The sequence below is a fragment of the Nelumbo nucifera genome, chromosome 7 (genome assembly GCF_055504915.1).
Source record: "Nelumbo nucifera cultivar China Antique chromosome 7, China Antique-T2T, whole genome shotgun sequence".
NCBI classification, from domain to species: domain Eukaryota; kingdom Viridiplantae; phylum Streptophyta; class Magnoliopsida; order Proteales; family Nelumbonaceae; genus Nelumbo; species Nelumbo nucifera.
Genome location: NC_142655.1, coordinates 20973367 through 20997177, shown reverse-complemented (window position 1 = coordinate 20997177; position 23811 = coordinate 20973367). Strand labels below are relative to the sequence as shown.

Genomic DNA, 23811 nt, shown 5'->3' with positions numbered 1-23811 from the left:
GCCTACTGCCCTAAAACTCAAAACTACCCCATGCAAAAACTCAGGTTGGGATGGGTCAAGCTTGGGTTGGACCTATCCAAGTTGCACCCCTAATTAATAATGATAGTAAATAATATGCTTTCCAAAATTTTCCACAAATTTTTATATTTTTATATTTATAAAAACTATTATTATTTGCCACACTTATTTTTGTTTAATATATGATATTAGAGAAGTACCCAAATGTTTTCTACAATTTTTTGTATTTTCATATTTTTTTAATTTTTATTACTATTTAACTATGACATGAAGGGCTGGCACATTTCGTTGATTCACAAACCAAACAAGAAAAGAACCCCGTTTTGGGGTTGGTTTTAAATTTGCTATTTTATTTCTATCATCAATAAAAACAATTATTCTTTGTTACACTTATTTTTCTTTAATATAATTAATTAATATAGGATTCAATGAAAGAATGAGTGTTTACACCCTAAATATAAGACTTAATGGGAGAGAATTAAATGGGGAAAAATATAGAAGTTCAAATTACATTTTCTGACCTCACAATCAAAGATGAGCCAAATTAAAAATTAGGGGTATTATAGTAAAGAAAAAGATTCAATAAATGTTAATGAGAAGTACTACTTAAATAAATAAATATATATAAGACTTGATGAGATGTATTTGAATAAGAAAAAAATGATTGTTCAAATTACATTTTTGTCCTTATAATTAGAAAGGAACTGAATTCAAAATTTGGGATCTTTTAGTCAAACAAAAGTTCCACTTTTTTAAAAATAGTGTAAAGGGCTTGAACTAATTCCAAATAGCTATCTTATTGTCTGCTTGTGGTCCAATCCGAACTAAAATAGTAGACAATAACTAATTCCGAACTAAAATAGCAGACAATAAGATAGCTATTTGGTCCAATCCGATCCAGTCAATGTGAGTCCATTATAAATGGACCAGGTCCAATCCAATCCAATGAATGTTTTGGACTAATTTGGACCGTTTCCAATTCGATGTTTGGACCATCCCATCTATTCAAATTCATTTTGATTTAGATTGGTTTCAATTCAAACCTAGTCCATTGACACATATATTCTTATCTTATATCAATGGACCAGATATTGGTCCAATCCAACCCAATCCAATATAAATTTGTTACAAACGGATCAGGTCCAATCAAATCTAATAAATATTTTGGATCGAATTGGTACAATCCAATATCTCTTATTGATCCGTCCAAATTGATTTTGGACTGGACGGGGTCCAATCCAAAACCGGTCCATTGACACCCATTAATCGTAACTAAACATCCTCCGAGGCCCCAGCTTGCACTTTAAAAACCCACGCCGCTGCATAAACCCTTCGAGGCAGACCAAATGGCTCTTTATCCTGGAACTGTTATTCGTCGATATCCTCTGATCTACCGCTTCGCTGGTGTCTCTCCAGGACCCAGTTCCCCATTGTATAATCCGAATGGAGTCCTTGCAAGCTCAATTCCGAAATTTGGTTTTAGGGCCTCTTCTTCCTTTCAGTCCCTCGCTCATTCTTCAAGTTCCAGTCATGGTACTGGGTTTAAGAATTTGGGTTGGTCAGAAATGAAATTTGGACACACGATTTTTGATTATTTTCGGGTTTCAGCTTCTTCAGATAGAGGTGTTAGTGGAATAGGCGGCGGTTTTGGTGGTTCCGGTGACGGAAATTCAGGTGGAAGAGGTGAAGGTGCCGGTGATGGTGAAGGTGGTGGGAGTAAGTGGTCCTTGCTATCTTGGTAAATATTATGACTTCGTTTTCTCCTCTTCGTTTATTTACTTTGTTTCTTGTTGCTTCTTGACTTTCCAATAGCTATCTTATTGTCTGCTTGTCTAAATTAACAATGTTTTATTTCACTTATATTATATCTACTTTCTATAATCGTTCAAGACCTTTTTTTTTTTGGGGGGGGGGGCATTGAAGAAATTGATTATGCCTCGGGGAAAAACTATACATGCAGACAAACAAACTGAATAATTAAGTGGAAAACCACCATTTTGCCAGTTAATTCCAGAGTTGATTTAGAGCCCTTTTCTAAGGGTACAAGATTATAAAGAAATTGATGTATATGGAAAATGCATTCTCAAGATACATTTTGCTCACTGGTAAAAAAAGAAACTGCACCCCAAATGCCTTAGTCGTATGATGTAGCTGTGAAACTAAACTTGCATTTTGCTGGAACATCTACTTATATAATTATATTATTTTAGTGATTTTGTTTCATTTTGTCAGGTATTTGTCTGTTCTAGAGAAGTATCCAGTGTTGACAAAAGCTATCACATCTGCAATTTTGACTTTTGTTGGGGATTTAATCTGCCAGGTATTTTTGTCTGTTCTCTTAGTTGCAATTGATATAAGGTGAATGGCTTATTTGTTAATATGGAATTGTGATTTTACAAGTAAACACTACATGGGAAGAATGCGATCTCTTGTATCAGCATTAGCTATATCTATGTTGTCAGAATTTTACAATTTATGAGTTATGATACAATCAAGGTTTAAAATTTCGCAATGTATCGGTCGATACGTTGCGTTTTGTTAAGGACCCAATACATAGAACGTACAGAATCTGTATGTTTCGTTAGTATCGGTCCGATACAGGGCCGTATTGGATCATTTCGGGTCTGTATTGGCCGATACAAGCCCAATACGGTCCAATACACTGCATGTATCGACTGATACAATTCGAATTTAATATTCTTCTCGCTCTTATTTAATTTTGGCAACTTTTAAATATCAAATTTAATTTCCCTCTTTCTCCCTCAATTTTAGTAACTTTTCAAATTCAAATTTAATGACTCTTAATTAATTATCACATTTAATTATACACTATTAAAGGATTAAAGGCAAATTAAATAGTGCATTTAATGCAATGTTCAAATTCGAATTTGAATTTGACATGCCACGAACTTGCCTATAAAAATCACAAGTAGGGGACAAAGGGATTTGAACCCTAGTTATTAGCTTGTAATGATTACAAGTCAACAACTATGCCATACCTGGGGGTGGCAATGAGCCGAGCTTTTCACGAGCTATTCGAGCTTGGATTGGCTCGGTTTAAACTTTAAACCGAGTTTTGAGCCGAGCTCGAGCCCAATTTATAGGTTCATTTTCTAATCAAGCCAAACTCAAGCCTAATAAAGAGCTTGGCTTGTGAGGCTCACAAGCCTAATCAAGCTTTTACATACATACATGCATATATATATATAATAATAATAATAATAACTAATTATTATAATTATTAATTTTTTAAATATCAAATAAAAAATAAATTTTTTGAATATAATTTTTTACTTTTATAAAGCATTTGACTCATAGTCAAGCATGAGCCAAGTCAAGCTCAAGCTTATGAGCTTTTGACTCGAGCTGAACTCGAGCTCAAGTCTTTAGCTTGAATTGAGCTCGAGCTATACTGTCTTGGTGAGCCAAGCTCGAATAGCTAGATATTCGGCTCGTCTCGACTCAAATCCACCCCTAGCCATACCACAAGTGTTTGGCCTATAAATATGTATTTTAATTCTTAATTGAACCAGTTTTTTAGTGGATGACTATCAATAAAAGCTAAAATTCATTATTAAAAGGGTAAAAGACTTAAACATCTCCTCAAATTTATGCTAAATGCTAAGACCTCTCCTTTTTTAAAATGGACTAATGCCTCCCCTATTGGGCGATATCATGGAACAAAAATACCCCCCAGTTATAATTTTGTGTAGACCCAGTTGTATGCAACCTCACCTATCGTTAAATGTTTTCAAAAAACCCATTTTTGCCCCTAGGTTGTTATAGCCACCTGTACCAGCGTACAGTTGACCACTCAGCTCTCCTCCATAATCTATTTTCTCATTTACGTTTCCAAAAATGTACAGAACATAGTTGGGTTAGGACCAAATCTGATTTCCCCCGATGACAGGTGATTTCATGAAGGACCCACCAGCCTGAGATTCCCAAATGCATTTCATCATCACTATGCTTTGTTGTAACAATAACCTTCTGTTATTAAGTTGAGTAAAATCAAACACCTAACTGTCCAATTGTGCTCACATCAAAACCAGCAGATAATGCTTCCTTGAACTCCTTGCTTCCAGACCTTGTTCACCAGATCAGATGTTCTCACGCCAACGCCACTTTCAATAATGGATAATGTATATAGTGTTGTTGGTCTTGTCATGGACGATAACAATGAAGAGCTTGGCTTGTACATCCAGCTTGCTCTTGTCTGTTAAAGAGCATTGCAATTTGGAAACAGTTTGCATCCTTCATTATCTATAAGGAAGGTACATTATCCAGACAAGTTTGCCCAGCATTAAATATGTAAACCCGTCAGGGCGTATTTGTCTTTTGAATTATTCCGTTGAACATAATGGCTAAAATGTGTCACAAAGGAGGCATTAGTCCATTTTGAAAAGATAAGGGAGGTCTTAGTATTTAATGTAAACTTGAGGGGAGGTTTAAGTCTTTTTCTCTTATTAAAATATATAATAAATATCAACGTTTAGAGAACCGGACTGGGCATCTACCTAGATGACGTGATATCATATATATGTATATATATACAATATTATAAATTATATATTGGATTATAATATATTCAAAATATATAATTATATTCTTCTATAACATATATTTTTTATTTTAATTTCAATTTTTTTATAAGGCACCTATATTGAAAAGTTACCCAAAATAAAAACAAAGGTCACCCCAATAGGACATCTGAGCGAAAAGTTATGGCCTTTAGAAGTTCACATTAATGTGCTAAAACAATTAAAAAAAAGGTTGTTTCTTCTAAAACCGGGACTGATTCACTGGTTTTCTAGTTTGACTAGTCGGACGGCAATTTTGGCCAATTTTTTACCCAATCTAGTCATGGTCCAACCGGTCCAATTGGCTAGTCAGTCCTATTTTCTAAAAAACGATAAATATTAATACAAATTATATTGATTCTTTAAAAACTATGGTATGTGTGCATACACAAACATTTTAATTTTTGCATCATTTTTCAACGATTTCCAATTATGTCTCGATATTTCACACTTTGTATAAATCATTGAAATATGTTTTTTTTTTCCATGTTTAAATAGCTTATTTATAGTCATATAAAACTCATATTTATTGTAATGAATATAGTTTTTTAGGATTTATATGAATTTCTTAGTGTATCCATGCGTATCTTAATTTTTCGCCTGTATCCATGCGCATCCTAAGCGTATCTCGATACGTCTCTTAAAATTGTCTCTTCGATACACATAATATTTTCTATACTTTGAACCTTGGATACAATTAATGATTCAAATAATGAATCCAAGGGTTTCAATTCAAATGCTCTATCTAAATCCTTTCTGCAACTTTTTTTTGATAGATTATAGTAGTAATTGTATTCATTCATATTCCTTTCTACCCAAATAATTGGATCTCAGGGGAAAAGTTACAAAGGCAGCCTTGGTTAGATCAAGAGAATCAGAAAAACTTTACAAATCAATTCTTGACGTTGGAATTCCCTTCCAAAGTTATCCCTAGTCATCTCTGATTTTGCTAAAACATTTGCAGTCCTAGGAACCACATGAATGGGCTATTCAGATTGCTTCCTAGTGCTTGCACCTGTCTAACTAAGGACCTTAAATCAAGGTATTTTCTCTTCTGCTCTCATCCAACCAATAACTACCTGGCAGTCCCCTTCAACAATTAAATCATTTATTCTTTTTTTCAATAGGCATTTCTTTGTGTGGTCACCAGCTTTCACTGTTGCATAGACATGGATATGAGAATTAGAATCTGACCATGCCTGGGAGTCTGACTTGGCAATATGGAAAAACCTCAATGAGATTTTATGGACAAGTATAACTATTAAAACACTCTTTTATTTTTTTTGACAAATTTATAGAAAACATAAATAATCTTATCATTTACAATATGACTTAAGATTCTGTTCAATTCAACTATACAATTTACAATTTTACATCATGATTAAGATTTTCAGATCATTCTTGCACTTAACATAAGGTCAAGAATGTTGAATTGAACAATGCAACAAGGTCGCCTTTGGTAACAGTGAGGAAGAGAAAAGAAGACTATTATGCATGATAGAGGAACTAGATCTAAAAGAAGGTAGGGGGAAGATTGGATAGGTAGAGAAAGAGTCAATATTGAAAGCAAAGGGAGATTTGGATGAAATACTCAAAGGAGAAAAAATGTTCAATAGGCAGAAGTCATGAACATGTTGGATACTTTGATTAGTTAGGAAATGTTAGAAAAAAAGAACTACATTGAAGAGAAATAACTAATCAGGAAGAAATTTCTAGAATCATGGTGAATCATTTTAAAAGATTGCTTAGGACCTCCCCCTCCAAGGTTGGATGTCTTGTGATTGAGATGGCCAGCTCTAGAAACTGAAATGAGAGAGTTCTTGGAGAGACCCTTTGAAGAAGATGAGGGAAAGAAACTAGTATTCGAGATGGACACCTCCTAAGCACAATGCCTTGATGGCTTCTCTATGGGTTTCTATAAGTGCTCGATTGTAGTTACAGATGATCTAATGGGTGCAATCAGGGAATTTCATGATAGGGGTATTATTCATAAGGGGGGCTATTGCGACATTCAACTCACTCATACCTAAATCTTTGAAGCATCCAACCACCCTATGGATTTTAGATCAATCAACTTTGTGGGTTGCTTGTACAAGATCATTTCATAGATTCTCTCTCAAAGTTTGAAGTCAGTCCTTTCCTCGATAGATAGTGTCCTATTCTCAAGTTGTTTTTATGCAGGAGATCAAGACTCATTGCAAATGAATGTGTGGAGGACATGAAATGAATGAGGAGAAGTGGATGGGAGATGCTTAGAATCATGCCATTATTCAATCTTGGTGCATGGGGTGGTTAAAGATTAACAAAGAGAGGTTTTGAGGCAAGGAAATCCGTTTATCCCCTTTCTTATTTACACTCATTGTTGATGTGCTATATAGATTGATATCTAAGGCAGGTAGAGTGGGAATAATCAGATAAGAGGATGGAGAGTTGGAAGAGAGCAATTAGTAATGTACTACTTGCAATTTATGGATGATATAATAATTTCCTGTCAAGATAATGGGAGGGGGATTAGGAATCTTAAGTTATTAACAAGGTGTTTTGAGAGAATTTCAGATCTGAAGGAGAATTTAGGTAAAACTTGCATAGCGGGAATTTAGGTAAAACTTGCATAGCGGGAATCGATATGAAGGGAAAGCAAGGTGAGGAATATGTGGAGATATTGGGATGTTCGGTGTTTGAGTGGCCAATCAGTTCAGTACTTCCCTTAGGAGGTGACCCCAAGGTATTTGGTTTATGGAATCTTGTTATAGAGAAGTTTCAAAAAGATTAGTTGTGGCTTAAGAAGAATTGCATGGTTAAATCACAATGGGGGTAATAATTATGTTAATAAAATCAACCTTGGCTAACTTACCCAACTATTACCTATGAGATTTTAGAACTCTTGCACTGGACACTAGAAGATTAGAGAAAACAATGATGGACGTTTTATGGGACCTGGATAATGCCAAGAAAGATCACTTGATTAATTGGAAATTGGTGTAGCAGTAGGAGAGAGGGGGCTTAATTTGGGCAAGTTGAGGATGAAGAACTCTTCTACTTGGAAAATGGTTGTTGAGATTTCCATGAGATACAAACAAGTTGTGGCATATGACCATTAAAAGCATTCATGGTCTCGTTGCCAATGGTTAATTATACATAGGGGTGTCAATGCACCAAGTTTGGGTTTGACCTTGTTCGAAACAAAATCAGTTTGAACGGATTGGACAGACCAATAAGGCATATTGAATTGGAGTATTGGACTAGTCTAGATTTAATGGCCCAAAGTATTTATTGGATTTGGTAGGACCTGGTCCATTTATAATGGATTTATTTTGGACTGGGTCGGATTGAACTAGTATCCAGTCCGTCAACACAAGATAACAGTACGAGTTTCAATGGACTAGGCTTGGATTGAACCCAATCTAAATTAAAACCAATTTGAACGGTTTGGAGAGGCCAAACATTGAACTGGACTTGTCTAGAATGGTCCAATGTATTCATCGGATTGGCTTGGACCTGGTCGATCTGTAATGGATTCATACTGGGCCGGATCGGATTGCACCAATCTCCAGTCCATTAACAGCCCTAGTTATACAAGCTTGAACCCAAGAGAAACTCTTATTTCCCTTAGGAAAGCTATAATGTTGGTACTTATTTCTTGCCTTGACTTAATGTACTTTTTGGGAACAAAACTAAAATTTGGATGAACATTTTGTGGGTTGATCTTCCCTTAAAACACAAATTCCTTATTATTTTCTCCATTTCAGACCTTTAAGATGTCTTGTGTCTCAATGTGTTTCCTTTTCCTCAAATGGTTTAGCTTGAAATCTTGGTTTAAGGAGGGGCCTTAATGACTCAAAAAATCTTAGATGTGCCTGCTTTACTAGTTTCTTTGGAGAGTGTTTTACTTGACCAATCAAAGGAGGATAATATGATTCGGACTCTCACTTTTTCACTTTTCTTTTTCTTTTCTTCTTTTTTTTGATAATAAAGAAAAAAATTATTAAAGAAAAAAGAAGAAAAATTGAGTACAACCAAGAAGGTGCCGAGATAGCACCAACTAACAAGTGCAAAACAAGCATACTCAACTAAACAACAAGAAGGGCAGCAAGGCCACCAGAGAACACAACAAGAAACCCTTCTCCCTTCTTAACAGCAACTCAGATCACCCCAAGAGACACCTAAGCAAACAAACTCAGACCTCCTCATCAAAATAATCTTCCTTTCCTCCTTCCCCAACTTTGGTCTTCTTAAGATTCTCTTCCCTCCTCTTCTCATACTCCTCAAAAGCTGTTCTTGCAAAACCCTCACCTCCCAAAGAAAAGACCCAAAGATTTGCCAACCTCCACGTCCCTATCAACAAGTACACTTAAATCTACTCTTGTTGCACCTCCTCCCCTTTTGATCCCTTATTCCCCTCCTTATCTTCTTTCCTCTTTTCCTCCAAGCTTCCACTTTGATTCAAATGCCCCTAGGAATATTCAATGGTATATCAGGACTCCTTTCAAGAATCTGCACCTTTGACCTTCTCTGGACGGATCATCAAGTCTTGGACCTCTGGATTTAATACTTTTTCTTTTGTACATTGTTTTTTTCTTTTTTAAATTTGTTAGTTGGCCATACCCCTACAAGAACATCTTTTAGTTGCGAAAAAAACTTCTGTAACTTGCAATAAATTGGTTTTGCTTGAGGCTCTTGATTTTTTCAAATCTCCAATGAAGCATCAAACTTGGATTTTTTGAATTCCTTCCTTCTTTGTCCTAAATCTACACCGAAGTTTCCAACCACCACTTGAGCAACCAAAGAATTCTCACCGTCTTCATCAAATGTATCTTTTTTTGGAATAGGATCAACATGAAGAAAAGAGGGTGGGCCTTGGCACAACAATCGGGTTGCTTCATTGCGACTTGGGTGACCAGGGTTCAAATCTTGGAAATAGCCTCTTTGTATGTGTAGGTTTAAGGCTGTGTACATCTGTCCCTCCCCAGACCCCACATTGGCAGGATTTCTTGTGAATCTTCTCTTGGTACCTTAATCCAGGTACTTAGGGATGAAGAGGCTCCTATTTCTTGTGCCCTCCAGAATGTTTGGTCTTCCCCTTCCAAGAAGATTCACAGACCATAAGATTCCCCTACAAATTGCAACTCAACAGCGATTTGGATTTCTGCTAAGTCTTCAACCACCACAAGAAATCCTGCAAATTCATCTTCTTCCAACTCCTATTTCTAACATCGAAATTTAAGAACTTTCCATGCCTGCTCCAATCCTTTTGAAGGTCAATGATCTGCAAGCATGCAGGGGAATTCCCAGTTTCCCACCACTCCAATACACACTGCTCCTTTTCTCCTTTCGTTGAGAATCTCCCTTGCTTCTGGAAACTACCACACTAATCTTAAATTGCATTCCCTTGTCTTCTACTTCTCTGACTCCGAAACCCAAGCTGGAATACCTCTGCTCTGGAACATAACAAAAACAAACCCCCAGCCAAATTTCTTACACTCACAACTCTATCCTTACCCAAACCTAGCAATGAGACAAGCCTCCAAAAAATTTGGCCTCTTGTTCAAGTTTTCTTCCTATCTCACATTGACCTGTATCACAACAACCTCTCAGTATCTGAAAAACTTAAACATATTTCTGGCATGGTAAACAAATTTCTTTTCTTTTCTTGTGCCTCCTTTTTTTATGTCCTTGGCAGGGATCTTAATCTTACTTTTATTTGCCTTGTTAATACCATTTGGAGAGGTTCTGTGCCTTCACTAGAGCTTTATGTTGGGGGATTTACCATGATCATATTAACACTTGTGAAAATCTTGAGCAGAGGAGATCTTATTGGTGTATTTCTCCCCATGTGTGCTTCATGTGAAAAAAATGGTGAAAATAGTGCTCACACCTACAGACCTACAAATGTTTGTTTAGCTCCTTTTTTCCCTTGTCTTTGTGGAAATGCATGAGAACTGCAGTGTTATGGTGTATATGGGGGGAAAGGCATACAGGAATATTCTAAGTCATGGCAAAGGATGTGGGGAAATCATTTAAAATGTATGAATTAAGGTGGTACATGATCAAATCAAGGAGGAGGTTAAATCGTTCACAATTGATGATATCTTGAAAAATTGGAGCTTGGTGGCTTAAATCTTCAACCTTGAGAACCATTTCTGCAGCACAATGGACAAACTGCCTACTGGATTCATTACGATGGATTTTGATGGGAGCCTTGATCCAGGCCTATCCAGTGTAGGGTTTTCTTTCGGGGACAAGGGCATGATATTACATTGTATTCCTGGCCAGCAGGAAGTAGAGACTCAACTACAGCAAAAACTGTGAGTTGTGTTGGATGGAGTAAGAAGGGCTAATGTTATGAATTACAAGTATTTCATCATAGAAGGTAGTGATAACAGGATGGCTGAAAAGAATCAGGAGGGTCCATGAAGATACAGTCATAAAATGGGGGAGGCAAAGACATCATGAAGGACTTAAGAGCTACAGTTTTTAGGTTCCAATATCTGCCAATGGAATGGAAATCAGATGTTTTGGGGATTGATACCCCTAGGGGGGTGTAAAAGGCTTACCAATGGCCCTGCAAAAGATGGTTAACTGATGCTAACCACCTTTGAGGGATTAGCCATTGGATGGATGAAAACATCTTGTAATACTTTTTCATAACCATATTAATAAAATTCAATACTGATACTTGTAAAAAAAGTTTAGTGGATTTGTTAACATCAAATTGGGATGAGAGGTAAACAGTATGTGCCAAGAATGATATTTCACATAATAGTATCACATATGGCTAAGTGTCTGAGGAATTCATACAAATGTTGATTAGTGACTTTGGGCTAGTCATCAGTTTTGGGATGCACACAAACAGTGCAGTGAAGCCTTATCCCTATTTTGGCCTCCAAGATCATTCAGAAGTAGATAATGTATTTCATCATTCCTCAATCAGGTACTGTGTAAAGTGAACTTTTTGAAAGAACAAGAACATCATTGGATGCACAATTGTCATCAAGGAGCACTAAGAATTGTACTTTCTTCTGTCCTTTCCTGAATTGATGTGGTGACATGACATTTTTTGATAAACTCTCACAATATCTTTGACAATGGAAAATGTTTAAAAAAGTAATGTTTCAAGAGTGCATAATATGTTAAAAATACACAATATGACCATGTGGGTTGACTGTTCAGAAATATCGCCTTTTAGTGACACCAGTTGCCATCAAATTATCCATTAGATGTCCATAATCAATATTTTGCTTAAAATTTATACAACCTATCTGTTCGTTTACTTGCTCAAGGAAATATATTTTCTCATAGTTAGCCTTTTTACTTCCTTGCTAATCCTCTGACATGATGTGATTTCTCCAGTTATTGATTGACCAAGTATCAACACTGGACTGTAAACGAACATTTCTATTCACATTTTTAGGATTTGCATTGGTGGGCCCAACATTGCATTTCTGGTAATGATTCAGAACCTATATTTTCTTTACATTTGTAAGTTGGATATTTTATTATCAGTATCAGAAAATTAATTAATATGTAAAAGAATCATACATTCCAGAAAGGAATGCAGGACAAAGGACATGTACAAACAGCTCAGTGCTGAAAAGAAAGTTTTATGCCTTAAAAGTGATTTTTGTACAAGTCCCTCCCAGGAAAAGGCATATCCCTGTCCAATAAAACTTTATTTACTCCCTCCTGAGTAGCGTATCTGCTAGGTTGTATGCAAACCTGGGAATCCATTTGAATGTGTGGTTTATTGTGGATACCAGTAGCTTGATTTCTCTTATCAAATACCTCAGGTTCCATGGGCCTTTGTCTTCTGATGTGAGCTATCCAATCATAATGTGGCGCACCTTTAATGGATAAATCAATCTAGCTCATTGATCTACTCAGTCTGATATCAAACGGAGAAACTAACGTTTCAGCTCTCAAAGAGTTTCCTTATCCAGATGGTCTGCAGTAACTAAGTAGGAGTTCCTTTTCATAATTTCTGATTACTCCATATCCAGGTGGACCTGGATTGCTCAAGTAGCAACTATCAATGTTGAGTTGTGGAGTTCCTGCTTTTTCTCATTAAATACTTTCATTTCTCTTATTCCATATGTCCGAAATGATTGCTCCTCTATTGCATTGCCATATTAGTTTTCCCCTATTTGTGTGAGAGTCGTTGATGTCTTTGAAGCATCTTTGCACTGTTTATGATCTTAATGATGCTTCCCAACAAAAAAGCTTGGACTTTATAAGGTGATAGGAGGGGTATGATATGGAGTTTTGGGTTTGCTTATTCTGATCCCTTCTGATCCAGGTATATTTGATAACCTTTGTGACCTAGTTACTTTGAAATTTCATTGAAGAAATTCAAATTTGGGTTTATAGGTACCTGTACTTGAGTAAATTGGTGACTCTCCAAGGAGCATCAGGTGCTTTATTACGCCTTCTCCTTGATCAGGTGATTCTCTCTTCAACTCGAGATGGTACTTGCCATAACATGGCTTTGCTGTTTTATAATGAATAATTGCTGTTTTGGAACATAATTTTTTTCTAAACTTGATACAGTTCATTTTCTCTCCTATTTTCATTGGGGTTTTCTTATCTACTCTGGTTACTCTAGAGGGGAGGCCATCACAAGTAGTGCCAAAGCTTCAACAGGTGCAGTTTTATTATTTCTGTTTTTATTTTTTGCATTAGTTTCTTTCAAGGAAATTGCCTCTGTTTTATTCTTATATTTTGTATGTTCACCATTTGTAGGAGTGGTTTTCTGCAGTATTGGCAAATTGGCAACTTTGGATACCTTTCCAGTTTCTCAACTTTCGATTTGTTCCACAGCAGTTCCAGGTATGGATGGCAAAGTCTCTATTATACTTTGTTGGATATATGGTTAAATTGGGATGGGAAGTCAGGGGAGGTAATTTTTCTTTCCTGCTTGCCAGAGTGCAAGTGAAGCAACAAAATAAGAGGTTTTGGTCCTGGAAGAAATTGGTAGAGATCTTGTCATTAGTGTTCATCGAATGGTGCCACATTTTATTTGCGCTACATATAAAGATAGTGTTTTCCTTTGTGAGATTATCATTCTGTCATGGTGTTTTTCATTCTGTCATGTGTGAAATTGACAGAGATCTTGTAGGTTAATACAGTGATATGTTCTATTTTGTCTCAGGTTCTCGCTGCTAATGTTGTTGCTTTGGCATGGAATGTAATCCTCTCATTTAAAGCTCACAAAGAAGTTATCACCAAATAGGTATACCATTTTCCCATATCATAAAGTGTATCTAATCTTGTTTTGATTTTCTTATTTTGCAAATAATGTATATTGTATGCATTACACATTTGTATTTATTTGCACTTGTCTATATGAATATGACAGATATTGCTTTTTGCAATATGGACAATGTCATATAATCAGTATGATTGAGCCACAGTCTAATTAAATAGTTTACTCAATATAGGTGGCACTTGATGACTTCCTAATGGAAGTTTCTAGAGTTTGGATTTCCTGAACAGAAAACAACTATTTTTTGCTCCCTAGAACGCAAGAAAACTTCTATCAAAAGGTTATCAAATACTGCTTTTAGCAGCACTCATGGATTGATCCTTCTAAACAATCAGAAAACAAACACTTTCCAATCTTCAGAAAACAAATATATCTGATCGTTATAAAATTCCAACCAAGTATGGTTCTTTGTCTAGTAGACTCCTTTTGGCCAAGTATTAGTTAGAATTGAAGTAATCTGTTTGGTCATTATAATCAGGTTGCTAGTTGTCTTTACCTAGAACTGTCTGGATTAGTTATGTGTAAGATGTCCTTACTGAAGTCAATCCCTTAACCCACCATGTATAGCTATTTCTCCTTGCTTTTTTTTTTAATTATTTTCATAAGAACAGGGTTTGGATCTGGCTGGTCTGTGCCAGATGGTATATTGCAATGTGTCATCAAGAATAGTAACATCTGTTTTTGCTTTTTCCCCCTAATAAACAGTGTTTCGAAGTGGCTATTTGAAGATATTCAGATAGGAACTAGCAACAACTGGAGAACCACATGGACGTGTTTCACAGGCTGCAAACTCTGCAACATGTGAAAAGTTTCAGAAACAGATTCCAAGTCTGTTTTGTTTAGACAACAAACCTCTGTCTCTCTCTTTCTCTCTCTCTCTCTCTCTCTCTCTCTCTCTCTCTCTCCATGTGTGTTTCTGTGTCTCGATCCCCACGTACACATGCATGCATAGAAGGGATAAGTTCAACTTTATGAAGCTTGGCTGGGCCTTGTGAGATCCGATGTGCGGGCCTAAGTTGATAAATTCAGTCTAGGTTTGCCAATTAATATCATAATGTGCACTAAACTAGAATTTTGGGAATTCTCAGTATTGAATGTGAATTAAATTAGAATTTTAGATATGAAATTTCTATAATGTTGGATTACTAACTAGACAAAAGGTCATGACAAACTCTTTAACATTGGCATCAGAACGTCCCAAAGTACACCTTGTCATTTGATGTTCGTTGATGCTTTTACGGTGTTGTGGTATGCATGTTGTGGAAACTAGGAGAAATTTCGGAAACATTACAATATCCTTGAGCAATCAATTAATGAAATTAGAAACATCAAGACTATGTTTGGTTTGAGGGAAAGGAAGGGATAGGTAAGGAAACCTATACAAGATTTGTAAAGGTTTCCGTATCTCTCTCTCCCTTTTCCTACTCCTTCAAACCAAACATAGCCCAAGGGTAATCTAGATGCCTCTTTCAGCCAACAAAAAGTGTTTGTATTTAGGTATTCCTACTCCCCACGAGAGTAAATGAGTTATCACTACAACTACAAATATGCTAGGTTTTGCACTGTACATATTTGCATTTGTTTTTGCACTCTTCCCAAGCTGAGCCAGGTTCAAAGTGCATCGAAGAAAAAGAATAAAAAAAATATGATGATGCATCGATTGACATGTATTTATACTCTTCCTTGAGTATCAGTGGGTTGAAAAACCAATATATTTCGATATTTTAATTTGAACCCTTAACCCCTGTATGGACCACAAGCCTTAAGGCTCCATCATTTTCTTTTTTCTTGTTCCTTTTGCAAGGCACCATCATTTTCAAGAACTAATTAGAATAGATTCTCGCTTTTATACCAAGTATGAATAATCAAATGAAAGAAAGAGAGAAAAAAGGGAGGAGAGAGATCAAATGAGAGAATACAGTAATGCGAGATCAAAGTGGAATTGTAGGGTACCCAAATGATATGGGAGCAGTATTTAGTGCAACAATAGCATCCAAATATAGGGCTGTAAATGGGTCGGTTATTTCTTATCAAACTGAAATGATCGACCTGATTATATTGGTTTTAATTCTGTGATCTTGGCTCAATTAATAACTGAGTTGGTTCTGGTTCTTTTTTGTTTTGAACCGATTAAGATCCGAACTATTTATTAAGGTAATAATATATACAGGTTTCCTAGTTTTCTTGTAATTTTTATCATGTTTTATGTCTAAAAGGGTAAATTTGGGAGATAATATATCAAGATAAAGATAACTTTGATTAAAAAAGCTTGATTTATTAACATATAAGCAATTCATTGCCATTTTTATTAAGGTTATATCACCCAAAATGTTGTAAGTTGTTGTCAACATAGGTAATTTATTGATGTCAGTACAATCGGGTCAGAATTGATTATTTTGATTAATAACAGTGATAGTTCTGAGTCTATGATTTTATCCTATAATTAAATAATCAGTTCAGGACTGATACATCCTGTCCTGATCCAGACCTGACCCGTTTACAGCCTAGTCAAATATATCCCATTTTGTCCATTCAATCCCACACATGTTGTGCTTGTATTAGTAGGTAAAGTAAATATTCTACTCAACAGTTTAGCATACTAATTCATCAAGCTCATTAGCTGGTGTAGTCATTTTATACAATTATTTATTTTCTACTTGTGTCTAGTACAAAATAAATATTAAAGAATGGGTTAGTCCAAAAAGGTTGAACCTTGCTAGATGCAAAGGTGCAATTTTTAAATCTTGAATCAGCCAAAGAATGTGATTCCATGATAGAATGGTTCTCTCCTTGTATCAGTTTAGAATAATCATCAAATTTTGTTTCAGAAATTGAGTAAAATGTTACTTGATCTGGATGCCACTAACGCAGCTCTCACACCCGAGGATTCAGTCAAAATCAACCTCCATAGCTGAAGGTGGTGTAGCCCAAGAATGAAGTTCGATCTATTCAACTTGTGAGAACTTGATGTTGATCTTGTGGACAGATCAAATCTCCTATTATGTGCAGATTTTGATCACTCAAAAGATTGGTGTTTTTACTAGAAAAATACAAAAGAAAGAGAGAAAAAGAATCTCCTTTCAGCCTTAGTTGAACTAGGGTTTTTGGTAGACAATCTTCTGATTATTCTCCCTCTCTCTCTAATCCATTTTAAATTGAACTGGACTTCTAGAGTCTTAAAAGGAGGTTCCCAATCGATTTCTAATTGAATTAGAAACCTACAAATTTTCTAACTTAGCTTAGGAGTATGAGAGAAAAGGTGCCTTGGTAGTTTGACCCATACACACCAACTAACGAACTTCCTAGTCAAATCAGGTAGGTGACTAGTCAAACTAGTCATGTTGGAAACTTGGAGTTCAATTTATCCTTTCAAGCAACATGATTTTCTTATTCTTTGACGGGTCAATATGACCTAAATATTATATGGCGTGGAACCCACTAAGCTCCCAAATCAAAGCATATAGACTTGGCCATGCATTAAAACACATGGTCTGGATTCACTAATAAGACACTAAGACCTAGTGAACCGCCCACCCAATTTATTGGGCTTAGAACTGGCCTAACACTTGGGGCTGTTCGTTTCATCTTAACTCTTATCTCTTAAGAGGAATTTTTTAACTTTAAGAGAAAAATGGTTGTTCGTTTCCCCTTATCTCTTATCTCTTAAAGTGCAATCACACAACTTTTTGTTTTCCAATGATACCCCCAAAAAGACAAATAAAAACTCTCATATATGGGGTCAAAATGGATATTTGATAATTTTCAGAATTAAGAACAACATTCTTTGCATTCAGAGTTCAGAGGAAAGAAAAGTTCACCAATACCAATATACCTCCTAATGTAATTATTGCACTTTTAAATATCAGACTTCAGAGCAAATGAACAAGCCCTAAAACTACAAGTGGGGTTTGGGTTTTAGCATCTTATGAGCCCAAGCCCAATGGTTTAACTTGAGTAAAGTGCCCATAAGGTTTCAACCCGACCACCAGACACTTGCTCTCAACCTCTAAGCCAATAATATCAATGCACTACTTACAAGGAAAGACCTTTTCCTTGACTACAAGATATAGTGTCACACCTTCTACTTGGATGTATCTTGAGTTTAAAACTTTTTGCAAACCCTTTTTATAAAATAAACTATACATAGACATAAATACATTTTGCAAATTGATTTCAAAGCAAGTTAAAATATATTATTGACAGTTTTAGGTTTTCATTAAAGACAATTAAACCAAAATATTCACTTTATCTAACAAAGTGGTTGATCATATCACAATGATCACCCACTCAAGTGTTATTCCAATTAGATCCAACATACCCAAGTATTTGACCTAAGTGGATTTCATTGATTGGCACATCAAAAGTACATCAGTTCAACACTTAGTAAAGTATTACTGTCAAGTTTGAAAATGGTGTAGAGCATAATTGAAAATGATCATTGTTTAGTGTTTCACTAAACACTAGACTTGTTCATGGGACGGGTCGAGCTTTGCCTCTTTATAAATAGAAAGTCACCAAGCTCGAGCCCAAGTTCGACTTGACCATTGGGCCTAGATTTTGAGCCCAAGCCTAGCCCTATATAAAGCCCAAAGCTCGACTTTGACAGATATTATATATTTAATATATATAATACTTTTTTGCTATTAATTTTACTATATAATATATATATATATATTATATTTCTATTGTATATATAATATTATTAGGTCGGGCTCGAGCTCGAGCTAGGCTTATTTGGGAAAGCCCAAGCTTGGCCTGGAAAATAGTCAAGCTCTTGGGCTTAAAACTTTGTTTAAGCCGGATTTAGGATGGGCTGGCTCGACCCATGAATAGGGTTACTAAAAACCCACTCATTGTATTTCAGGTTTAACCTTAGAAGTTGAGACAAACTATTACACTAATTTGACAGTACAATAGTGTTTGCCTTGGCATGACAAACTTACCAAATTTATCAAATGGTTGATAACATTCTAAGTTAACATGAGTCTCATGAATGTCCAGGTTATGTGATAAATCACATAAACATATCAAAATATATGAAATAACAATTTTTTGGTTTCACTAAATAATAAACATCAGATTACATTAATTTGGAGCTGAGGGCATACATTGTCTAACAAATACCATCTTTGTGGCGATCCTTATTAACTATAAAGGTTTGAAGGATATTTTTGATTTGTGGTTTTGTTTGTTCTCAATCTAGTTCTAGGATGAGAAATCTTATTTTGTGCTTTTAGCTATGTTGATGGTTTTGGAACCAGTAAAACTGAGTTTGGATTTCCTCCTCATAGAATCCTCCTCATACTCACCTCATAGCGTGTTGTAGTTGCACATCAAGAACATCTCTCATACTTGTATTTTTCATTCATGGGGAGATGCTCCCAAACACATACCTGCAACAAGTGCTGTGAGGTGGGTGTGAAAAGGATTACCTGAAGAGGAAATCCAAAGATTTAGTACCACCCTCCTTTTTGAACATGTCAACTTGTCATATTCTAATCCAAATGTCATGTTTGCTGCTATAAGCATGACATGGCAGTTATATTTTTAACCTTACCAGTTTTTTAAAAGGCAATTTTTATTCACAAATGTTCTGAGCAAAGACCATAAAGACAACAATCAGCGAAAGAGATAAGAAAATAAAGAGAAAACCCATCACTAGGCGACAGACCTAGTTGCTGATCAAGCAAAGAAACCACTAAGCAGTAGGAGAGAAAACTTATGAGCCTTTCAAATGGCGCATAATTTGAAAATGTCAATAAGGAAGAGTATCTGCGTTCAACAGAGAATAGCGTCAATGAGAGAATCCCCTCAATGACTGACCCAATCAAATTGGGATTTGCTCTTCACGGAATGCACTTCACACCAACCTCACAGGTACATCCCACCATGCATTGGGAACATCTTCCCTCGACAATAACACAGAAGTATGGGAGGAGATATTCATAATACATGGTAGGATGTACCTGTAAGGTCAGTGTGAGGAACAGATCCGGACTCGATCCAACCACCGTAACCATATCCATTTGGGATCATAGGAAATGCTGATTGTCAAGGCCAACCCCATCCCTTGGGAATACACGATTAAATTGGCAATCGTTTTTTTTTTTTTTTAAATAAATTGGCAATTGTTTTCAATTTTGTTCTAGTAGGATACATAAGATTCATTTTCAGTTACCAAGGTTATTCGTTTTGAAGGTTGTTATTACAACATCAAATCACCACTAATTAAATTTGTGTAGATTTTAATTTTTATAACTTTCTAGATACTAGGTTATTAAAATTGGTTATTTTTTAAGCATTAACAAACATTATATTGGTCTGCTGCTATACTCTGCACTTATATTTTGATCATTCTATCATTTTCTAAGTATGTCCTTATGAAGCCAGAAATATAAATATTGGAAAAACTTATAACCAATCAATCGACATCATAAAAATAAGAACCAATCTGGTAGATTTTCATCAAAATTCATGGGCATTTCGATTGGTCAAAGCCTTTTACTACATCATAGATTTTCCCTACATCTATCATGTATCCACAATTCCACACCTTTTTTAGTCATTAGAATTTTTTTTTATAACAAGACCCGGGTAGGGGGGGGCGTTAGCTCTACCCAAGTCATGGAGATTTATATATTGCCATTATAAATTTGTGTTTTCATAGCATATTCATATATATCTTAATTTTTTCACTGCACCCATATTTATCGAAAGTATTTTTGGTTAAACTTAAGTTGGGTTTTAACTACTATGATTAAATATATTTTAGTTTACCTGCAAATGCCGTCTTAGCTCAGCCGGTAGAGCGCGTGGCTTTTAACCACGTGGTCGTGGGTTCGATTCCCACAGACGGCGAGGGTTTTATTTTCGGCCGCATTCTCTTCTCCCACGACTTTACTGGAGTGACTCACTTCGAGTGAGCGACATACGGTCTGGTCGCCTGGTCGGACCGTAGGTTCAAGAGGTCAACACTTGAACACAAACGGAGGGCCCCTCCCGGCCCCCCCTATGCTCTATTTTATATTTCTAATCGACCCACCGCCACAAAGCCGGAAGCCTTGTTTATGGGTTAAACCAGAAAGGTGCCAACCAGCTGGTTGGAACTTGGAAGAACTAGATCGTAATGGAGACTTGGGATTGAATCCCACCTACACAAAGGTTGGGAGATGGGTTACTCCAATTGTATAGCTCCCTTCAAAAGATTTCAAAAAAATAAATTTTTGCTTTTTTTCTCACTCAGCCCATACTAGCAGGAATTTACATCTGTGCCCCACAAACACCCCATGTGCACATCTTAGCTTACATTGAGAATATTTCCTGAAGTTGTTACTAGCGTGAACCCAATGATATACCAGAAATCAGCCCCCCACAATGTTTCTCAGCACATCTTCATCGTGTATTAGGAACATCTCCTGATGATATACCAGAAATGATGATGTTATCATCATGAGATGTTCCCACTCTACGACGAGGATGTGCTGTGGGACGTTGGGGGGGCTGATTTGATCATGCGTGAACCCAAACGTGAATCCACTAATACATGTTGAACACATCACCAGTAATGGCTTAACAGGCAAGTTAACGGGAACTAATGGAATTATCCTGTTAATGACCGTTTCATTGGTTGGACCAGACACTAAAGACAAAACCCACAAAAAACCTCTAACAAGACCATATCACTAACGTCTGACAATGTTATTCTGGCAAAAATTGAACAGGCGGCTCGCAGTAGCAACATTCATTTCGTAAACTTTTGTGTCCAGTAGCTAGTGGGAAGACAAAATCAGACATTCTAATGCTAGAGCTGGTTTCATTTGGTATCTACTTTTCTCAACTTGATTAGGAGACTAACGGTGCTGATTTGAAGCTTTAATCGTTTCAGAGTAGAGGTTCCTTCCAATTTGAAGCTTCGGTTGTTTGAGAGAGGAAGGAGGTAGAGTACCTCTGGTTTTGGAATCATTCAAAAGCAAAAGGAAAAAATTATAATAATTGATGTAGTGCGATCCGGTCACTCCTATCTGGCACTCACGTGGCTCCTGGAAGATACTTGAGATAAAGAAGAAGAAGAATCCCTAGGGGCTTGCTCGGCGGGAACACTCCGATGCTTAAGTTAGTACTCTATAGGAGAAGCAAAGAGAAGGCGAAGGCTAAGAGTGTAGATAGCGCGTTATCACTATACTCGAGAGATTAGAAGTCTCAAGAAGAAGTTTCTTTTCTGCCCTAAGGGCTTTTTAATGGGGCATTCATGTCAGGTCGGGCATAACCGCCACTGGGCTCCTGCCACAACCATTACCTGCTAGGGCTGCGCAGGTGGCCGTTGTGACGTACTTCTCGCCTGGGTGAGTGACACGTCTCCAAAGTGGCAGGCACGCCTCCGCCTGCTGAGAGACGTGGATACAAACTATCGAAGGGACGGGGACTGTGCCGTCAGTAAGGGATGTGGCGCAGTCTGATCGGTACGGTCTGCTAGATAGAAGCTTCCTGAGGAGCGCCATACAGCTCATTCGTGAGCTACTTTGTAGCAAGCTCGGAACACTTCAGGATTACCCTTAATAGAATTGGTCCTTGGGATGACTTGCCTGCTTAGGAGCTCGGGCGAGCTAGTTCCCCTAGCTCGCGAGCTAAAGTTGCCTCGGAGTATCCCTTCAAAGGTAACTCGGGGAACCCAGAGCTCGCGTTGTGGCGAGTTCCTCCTTTTGTGAGCTATAATGTAACGAGCTGTTTTATGGACCTGTCACTTGGTCGCACTAGGCTACAATGCTGAACTATCGCTCGTGCTGAGTCAATGTCCACGTGTCACCATTTCATAGGTCGGGTCAAATTGTCCTCCATCAATAATAATTATAAGAGCTCAATTTATAGGAAAAGAAGAAGCGGGGTAGGAGGAACCGGGGCTGATCTAATCCAATGGTCAACAGTGGAGGGCATGACTGTGGACAAGGGGATCCATCATTGAAGTTGCAGCAGTGGTAACATTGTTGGAGGAAACAGGGAATGGCGGAAAGAGAAAGAAAGAAAGGGAGAAAAATAATGAGAGAAAGGGAGAGATAATGAAAGAGAAGAAATTGATATGAAAGAGGAGAGAGTGAGAGAGTGAAAGAGAGATTGGAGAGGAGGGAGATCTGCCTCTATTCAGCGTCGCTGTTGAAAAGAAGAAGAAGAAGAGGAATTCGTTTTTCACTAGAATAACATTGTCAGATGTCGGTTTCTCTACACATCACCAATGATCTGATCTGGCTAGGGTTTAGATGAGAGGGGGGAAGGGGATTTTCGTTCATTTGAATATGGATTTCTTATTTTTTGTCTTTTAGCGCCTGGTCCAACCAATGAAACGGTCATGATAACTCCATTAGTTCCTGTTAACTTGTCTGTCTAATAAGCCATTATCGGTGAACGGGGTTCATAGAATGTGAACTCTGGTGTAACCTTATATTGCAGGTTTAATTATGATGTTGGAAAGTGATCACGTCGGAAATCTATAATGCCGGGTATCATATCCTTCCGGTATCATGTCGAACCCCTTCAACTTTGTCAAGAAAAATAGTTTATAAATTTGACCCAAAACAAAAATAGTGGCAGAATTGGGAACCCAATTTTAATTCTTCCATTCTCGATGAACCCTACATTTTTCCCAAGAAGCACAAAAACCCTTTTTATCTGTTCAAAATGAGCCATTTTGGACCCCTAATTTCGCATCAAAAGGTTGCACCCTTACACCACTGTTGTACTTTTTTTAGATAGAGACGATAGTATAATACCATTGCTATCACTTGAGAACTCCAAAAGAATGGTGGCAATTGGGTATTTGGGTGGTGCTTCAATAAGGTTATATTTGGTTTGAAAGAAAACGTAGGAACACCTAAGGTTAATAAAGGTTTCTTTGGCTTTCTCTTCTTTTTTCTACTTTTTTCTTCAAATCAAACACATCATAAATGGCTTGGGTTCAACCCA

General features: G+C 36.8%; 1 protein-coding gene and 1 non-coding gene across 2 annotated transcripts; both read left to right on the top strand.

The window, feature by feature from the left end:
• The first annotated feature begins 1316 nt into the window (after window positions 1–1316).
• LOC104593615 (Peroxisomal membrane 22 kDa (Mpv17/PMP22) family protein) lies at window positions 1317–14983 on the top strand. Its single transcript, XM_010253558.3, has 8 exons — window positions 1317–1756; window positions 2251–2338; window positions 11949–12043; window positions 12963–13035; window positions 13143–13235; window positions 13335–13421; window positions 13744–13824; window positions 14563–14983. The coding sequence occupies exons 1-7, from the start codon at window positions 1365–1367 to the stop codon at window positions 13822–13824; spliced, it is 909 nt and encodes a 302-aa protein (XP_010251860.1). The 5' UTR covers window positions 1317–1364; the 3' UTR covers window positions 14563–14983.
• A 5659-nt stretch (window positions 14984–20642) lies between these two features.
• Window positions 20643–20715, top strand: TRNAK-UUU (transfer RNA lysine (anticodon UUU)). The gene has a single exon. It is a non-coding gene; the product is annotated as a tRNA-Lys (tRNA).
• The last annotated feature ends 3096 nt before the right edge of the window (window positions 20716–23811 follow it).